The 7,500-nt window shown below is 45.6% G+C and overlaps 1 protein-coding gene across 1 annotated transcript in view; it reads left to right on the forward strand.

Annotated features, from left to right (window-relative positions):
- Positions 1–1,430, forward strand: part of LOC143299087 (uncharacterized) — a 6,884-nt gene extending 5,454 nt beyond the window's left edge. Inside the window, exon 5 of the mRNA XM_076612212.1 lies at positions 1–1,430. This exon is cut by the window's left edge and continues 961 nt beyond it. Within this exon, the coding sequence (XP_076468327.1) occupies positions 1–178 (178 nt within the window). The 3' untranslated portion in view covers positions 179–1,430.
- The last annotated feature ends 6,070 nt before the right edge of the window (positions 1,431–7,500 follow it).

Raw genomic sequence — 7,500 nt, forward strand, 5'->3', positions numbered from 1 at the left:
GAGAAGACCGTGGGAAGAGCACAGACAGGAAGAGAGAAGACCCCGGCACGAACACAGACAAATCCCGACCCCAAGGGCACCGATGCCTTCGAACAGGAGTGATAACAGCTCCGTCCATGTCACCGCCGGGCACGTGAACGCAGGTTTCAACCAAGATACCACGGAAACTGAAGTCTGAAGGAGAAACAACCCCGAAACTTCTTCAGCGTTCCCAGGCCATGTTCAGACGGTCAGTCCAGAGTAGATTACGAAGTCCGCAGTCCGCAGTCCACTGGAGCTCTGTCGCCGTTCCCAACAACTTGTCCTAGAGCGCTGTGGGACTTGGCCTGGGACTACGACTGGGGAGATTAAAAAAGATCATAATTATTTGCACATGAAAAAAACGGAAATGAACTGAGGAAAACAAATTTAGCAGGAGACAGAAAGAGAAAGAGAAGTTTGAATTTTTGCATTGCTTAGTGAAATGAAGGGGTGTGTGTGTAAAGGAGACAAGAGTGTCTGAATAAGTGCATTTTCATGTGTGAATGCGTTTGTCGTGACCTTCATTACGGCTACTGTGCTGAACGAGACAGAGACAGAGACAGAGAGAGAGAGAGAGGGGGGTGGGGGGGGGGGAGGGTCTGTTCGTACTGTTCTTAAACAATTCTGATCAATGCTATTTTAACAGAAGGGCCATTATCCTATCAAACTTTGGCAGCTTTTTTTTTTTTTTTTTTTTTTTATAGAATGAAATCCACAATTGTATACAGTGTTTGCATCAAAGATTCATACATACAGAGAGGGAGAGAGAATCGTTTCCACAACACCAATCAATTATGTTTGTGCATGTGTGTGTTTGTGTGTGTGTGTGTGTGTGTGTGTGTGTAAGAGAGACAGAGAGATTGACAGCGAGAGCATGACCCCACCCATTTGAAGTGACGAACTTTCAAAAGATTTTGCCATATTAATTTACGGAATTAAATCAGTAACTGTATGTTATTTATTTTTTGTTCTTTTTTGTTGTTTTTTGTTTGTTTTGGATTAGCTATTGATTTTATGTGTGTTGTGTATGCACGTGTGTTTTCGTCTATCTGAGTCCGTGCATGTGTGTGTGTGTGTGTGTGTGTGTGTGTGTGTGTGTGTGTGTGTGTGTGTGTGTGTGTGTGTGTGTGTGTTTCTAATGTAGGCATGAATTGATGTGAATGAATAAGGGAGATTGTTCAAGACTGCCTATTGAATTATTTGTTTGCATTCTTTTGATGTTGATTTACATTTGGCTGCTCTATTAAAGACGGCAGTCTGCGCATTCTGAATAAAAAGTATCATTTTAAAATGTAGCCTAGCAAGACTTTTGCCATTTCCAGTACATTATGTGCATTTTACGAAAGCACACACACACACACACACACACACACACACACACACACACACACACACACACACACACACACGTCAAGTGAAAAGCATTTCAAAGTGAACAAATCTGAAAACATTTGTTCCAAGATGCATTGCCCACGCTTACATTTTTTTCATTTTCGTTATTATATATTAAACGTGTACATAAACAGGGTATATAATGACACTTTTCTAATTGTTGCTTTGTGTTTATCGCAGTATAGAAAGAACCAATTGATTAAGGAGATAAACTAAGAGCAAAGAGATCATACATTACACCATTGATTAACTGACAAGTGGCTTTGTGTTCATCGCATTGTTAACATCTTTTTTTCTTTTTGTTTTGTGTGTGACGAATTAAAGAAATGAAATGTGAGAAAAGGAGTTATACATGATGCAAACGAATTTTCTTTTGAGTAGTTTGTGAGTGCAAATGTAAAATGCTTACTAGAATTTTGTATATTTTTGTACAGTTCTATATTAAACAGAATTGATATAAAACGAAATCAGTGCTTCAGTGTTTTGATTTCAGAAATAGTCAAACTGTCGACCTGAATTTATGCATTTTATTTTGGGATGGGTGGAAAGTGCAACTTTAAAGTTTGGGAAGGTTGTGTAACGCATGATAATTTGAATAATATGAGAAATTTGTTTCTTTGAAAGTGTTTTGCCGGAATCACAGTTTTCAGGTTGTTTTGTTAAGAACAAATATGAATTTCTTTTCATGTTTTATTATGGGGAATTTTACTAATGTGTGACTGTCTTTAGTATGTTGAATGTACTGCAACTTTTTACGGTCTTTTTGGCTCACGTGTGTGCTTGCACGTGTGCTTGTAGCCTAATAACCATATGTTTCGTCTCTCTCTCTCTCTCTCTCTCTGTGTGTGTGTGTGTGTGTGTGTGTGTGTGTGTGTGTGTGTGTGTGTTTTAAATTTCATTCTTTATTTGTGTTGAATTTTAATATCTATTTTGTTAGATTTTAATATCTATTTGTTAAATTCTAATATTCATTTTCTCTAAAAACACTTCGTCCACAGCCAAATTTAGTGTCGGCAGACAAAGTATTTCCACTGAGAGAAAATGAATTTTGTTAAAGGGACGGAGACAGAGATAGTCACACTGAGCAGAGAGAAATTATGTCAATATGTTCAATAATACTGCTGAGTGGAGGACAGCAGGAAAGAGACAAGAAATGACAGACGGTCGAGGTGAACCTTAACTCTCTCCATACGAACGGCGAAAGAGACGACGTTAACAGCGTTTCACCCCAATTACCATCATCAAAATATTGCAAGCGGAAGGCTCTTATACTGAACACGTGAATGTTGACAAAGAATACCACAATTCTGACAACGGAAGCTAAAGGTTGGGTCATTCAGACACCCACTGGACATCCGAGGGGTCTGTATAGAGGAGAAGAGAGGACTGGCCGTACTGAGTGAGTTAAACAGAGGAAAAATGGAGAGATAACAAACAGACAGTACCATCTTTCACACGCCAGGCCTATTTGATTTAACCGTACACTGGTTTGTATACCAAGGTGTTCAAGGCGCAGGCAAATCATAAAGTGTATTTTTCTCCATCACCCTTCCTCCCTCTCTCTCTCTCTCGCTGTCTGTCCCTCTCTCTCTCCCTCTCTATGATATGTCTGTCTGTGTCAGTGTCCCTCTCTCTCTCTCTCTCAGTCGCTGTCTGTCCCTCTCTCTCTCCCCCCCCCCCCCCCACTATCTGTCTGTCTGTCTCAGTGTCCCTCTCTCTCTCTCCCGCTGTCTGTCTGTCTCTCCCTCTCTCTCTCTCTCTCCGAGTCTCTCTCTCTCTCGCTGTCTGTCTGCCTGTCCCTATCTCTTCCTCTCTCTCTCTCTCTGTCTGTCCCCCCACCCCCTCTCTCTTTCTGCCTGTCTCTCTCTCCCTCTCTCTTTCTCATTTCGGAAGGACCCCGATCTGGGACAACCCCCCCCCCCCCTCTCTCTCTCTCTCTCTCTCAGTCTGACATAAAAAAAAATCTTATCAGCTCGTGAAAGAACTTTTAAAGACACACACGAGGCTAATTATTTTTAATCACACTAGCTCCACCCCCCACCCCTCCCATCCGTCCCCCACCCACTGCCTCCCCTCAGTGCCATTCCACCCACCCACCCACCCCCATCTTCAATCCAGCACCCACTCCCGAGCTTTCCTCCTTCGCGGCACACTGACGATGCCATTCACAAAATGGTTCCTGACGAAATTCACACACACACACACACACACACACACACACGCACACACATGCACACACACACACGCACACACACACACACACACACACACACACACACACACCAACATGCTCTGTGCGAGGCGCGTGCGCCTGCCGGATGCAGACCTTTACAAGTATCGCGTCGACGCCGCGGCCACTTGGTTTTCCCAGCCCAAGTCAGACTGCTCGTGATCACCGTACAAGATTGCCCAAACATGGGAAGCTCTCAGAGTGAAACCCGGCGACCGTCGAAACTTTACTGTTTGCATGTCGCAGTGGGCTAATTAATTCACACACAGTCATGTGTGCACGCACACACGCGCGCGCAAACACGCACACACACATACGCACACGCATGCTCGCGGCTCACTGACACACACACGCACACACACACACATCCTAACACACACACACCACACCGCATCGCAACACACACACACACGCACACATACACACACACACACTGGCACACACACACACACATACGCACGCACGCACACACACCGCTGGCACACACACACACACACACACACACACACACACACACACACACGCACGCACACACACACACCGCTGGCAGACACACACACACACACACACACACACACACACACACACACACCTGTCACTCACACACACACACACACACACACACACACACACACACACACACACATACACACTACACACATTTACGCAGGAAAAGAAGCCATGCAGCCGGGAGAAACCCGCTGTCTTTCCCATGCCATGCCGTATTTTCTGACACACTTGATATGACAGACACGGCAGAAACTGAGTAGCCGGCATGTCTTTCACGTCTGAAGTGGGCCCGCCCGGCCAGTGAAAGGAAGTCAAGTGCATCAGCCACTCACCAATGACCTGGCACAGTGTCAGATAATTATTATGAATGACATGATGGGAAAGTCGACTGATTAGTTCACCGGTTCGTGTTGGTGGCGAATTTGTTTCGGGACCTTAGCCCGCCGCATTTTACATTCGGGAAGGTACAGTTCTGACTGACCGCTGACATGCATTCCGTTCCGTGTCACGAATGTTATTTGTTTAATTATTAATATACAATGCGATGTCAGCGTCTGAAACAGACCACATAATTATTTTGTCAGTCTATTGTCACTAGTGACTACATGTACCCGCTTTCGCCGGCTCTTGTTTCAATGGCAGCGTGTGCCGTGTGCGCAAAAGAGTAGAAACACACACGCGCATACATCACACACAAACATGCTGAGAGAAGAGAGAGGGAGAGACTGAGAAAGGGTACGGCCGGAGGTTGGGGTGGAGGGTGGGGGTGGAGGGGGGGTGGGCATATAAATATACACACACTGACGCCCGAGCACAAATATACAGACTGACACACTGACAGAAAGACTAGAGAGACCTATATCTCTACTGTGTCTGAAAGCGCATTTTTTTTCTTTCCAAAATGGTGTGTGTGTGTGTGTGTGTGTGTGTGTGTGTGTGTGTGTGTGTGTGTGTGTGTGTGTGTGTGTGTAAGTGAGTCGTTTGTGTGTGTGTGTGTGTGTGTGTGACGTGTGTGTGTGTGTGTATGTATAAGTGAGTCCCTGTGTGTGTGTGTGTGTGTGTGTGTGTGTGTGTGTGTGTGTGTGTGTGTTTCATAATTATTACAAAAACAACTTCCCCATAGTAGGAGGCTGTGTTTTCAAGAATTTGTTTCCTTCAAGTTTATGATTAAATTCTTCTCTCTCTCTCTCTCTCTCTTATTTACGGGGAAAAGGTGTGACCAGTGCCTGTATTTTTATCCAGCTCACAGCGGGGAACACCAGAGATTTTACAGTGTGCGTGCGTGTGTGTGTGCGTGCGTGACTGTGACCGTGGCAGTGTGTGTGTGCACGTGCGTGTGTGCGCGTCAGTGCGTGCGCGCGCGTATGTGTGTGCTGTGTGTGTGTGTGTGTGTGTGTGTGTGTGTGTGTGTGTATGTACATGCGTGCCAGTGTCTGCATGTCAGCAGGCGCGCGCGCTCCAGCTGAAGCCGGAGCGAGGCATAAATCAGCTGACAAGGTATTGTTGGATGGAGGAGGAGCAAGAGAAGTCAACCATGTCCGTGCTCCTCGTCATTCAACTCCAGTCACATGGGAACGACAACAAGTGGTATCGGATGATGATGGACGTGGTGGTGAGAAATACCAGTCCCTTGTCTTCACGCACCCTGACACGTCGACAGTCATACCCGGCGACGTTGTCAGTGACAGCTGCTTGGCCATGGCTGAATGGATACACTGTTCTGACAGATGTGTGAAGGCTGTACTGTGGCAGAGTGACTGAGAGAGAGAGGGGGGGGGGGGGAGGGAGAGAGAGGGGGAGAGAGAGGGGGAGGGAGAGAGAGAGGGGGAGAGCGAAAGAGAGAGAGAGGGAGAGAGAGAGGGGGAAGAGAGGGGGGAGAGAGAGAGGTAGAGAGACAGAGACAGAGAGGGAGGGAGAGAGAGAGCCTGAGAGAGAGAGAGAGGGAGAGAGAGAGGGGGAGAGAGAGGAAGAGAGAAAGAGAGAGAGGGGGAGAGAGAAAGAGAGGGGAGAGAGAAAGAGGGGAGAGAGAGGGTGTGTGAAGGCTGTGGCAGACTGATTGAAGGAGAAAGAGAGAGAGGTGGGGGGAGAGAGAGAGGAAGAGTGAGAGAGAAAGAGAGAGAGAGGGAGAGAGAGAAAGGGAGAGAGAAAAGGGGGAGAGAGAAAGAGAGGGTGTGTGAAGGCTGTGGCAGACTGACTGAAAGAGAGAGAGAGAGGGAGGGAGAAAGAAAGAAAGAAAGAGAGAGAGAGACTAGTGGGGGTGGTGGAGGAGTGGAATGACAAAGTGAATAAGAGAGACGGAAGCCTTGAGAGACAGAGAGGGACACAGCCGGAGAGGGACAAGGAGAGATACACACACCTGGCCAACTGAGAAAAAGATACTATCTTTTTCTTGGCCAGGTGTGTGTATCTCTCCTTGTCCCAGGACGCTCATGCATATGTTTTACACGTGATAGAATTGCATGCACATCATGGGAGAGATGAGAGACGTATCGACTCTGGTCTCTAGTGTCTAGTTTGTGTATGTGTATATATTACATTAAACATGTGTGTCAGTGTGTGTGTGTGTGTGTGTGTGTGTGTGTGTGTGTGTTAGCGCGCAGGCGCGCTAGTTTGGCCGGCACAAGTAGACCTACTATTCCCTCTTGTGTACTGTAAGAGCTACTTATTAAATACAATCTATTTTTGTAGTACATCTTTAAAAAAAAAAAAAAAAAAAAAAAACTTCCCCAAAGGAGGCTGTACTTTTAAACTTGAGTTTTCTCTCAAGTTTATACTAGTAATTAAAGGTTGGGTTTTGTTGTTGTTGTTTTTACGGGATAAGGTGTGACCAGTGCCTGCACCTCACAGCGGGGAACACCAGAGATTTAACTGATGTCGAAACCACCAAAACCACCAAAACTTTTCCGCTGTTGAACTGAACCCAGTGTGCTTTCACGCGTGTTCACTGAGAGGAAAACTGACGAAATCATATTGAAACCCAGACAAAATCATACCAGGCACTTCAGTCACCAAAAACGTCACGGTTCAACAAATGTAACCCATTCCTGATAGAAGAACCTGCCATGTGTTTCACACAAAACAAAAACAAGCAACATCAATAACAACCATAAGAACATACACACAGACACAGACAGACACACTGAGACACACAGACACAGACAGACAGACAGACACACACACACACACACACACTGCAACACTGAGCAACACTGAAGAAAAGCAACGAGTGACTTTTTCGATCATGACTAAAACTGCACTGACTTCACAAGCAAAAACCACTCCGTCCACTGCATGACTCACACATTTACAAATGTAACTTATTTCTGCAAAAACAATAAAAGGACAAA

Source organism: Babylonia areolata, chromosome 2, assembly GCF_041734735.1.
Source record: "Babylonia areolata isolate BAREFJ2019XMU chromosome 2, ASM4173473v1, whole genome shotgun sequence".
Classification (NCBI taxonomy): Eukaryota; Metazoa; Mollusca; class Gastropoda; order Neogastropoda; family Buccinidae; genus Babylonia; species Babylonia areolata.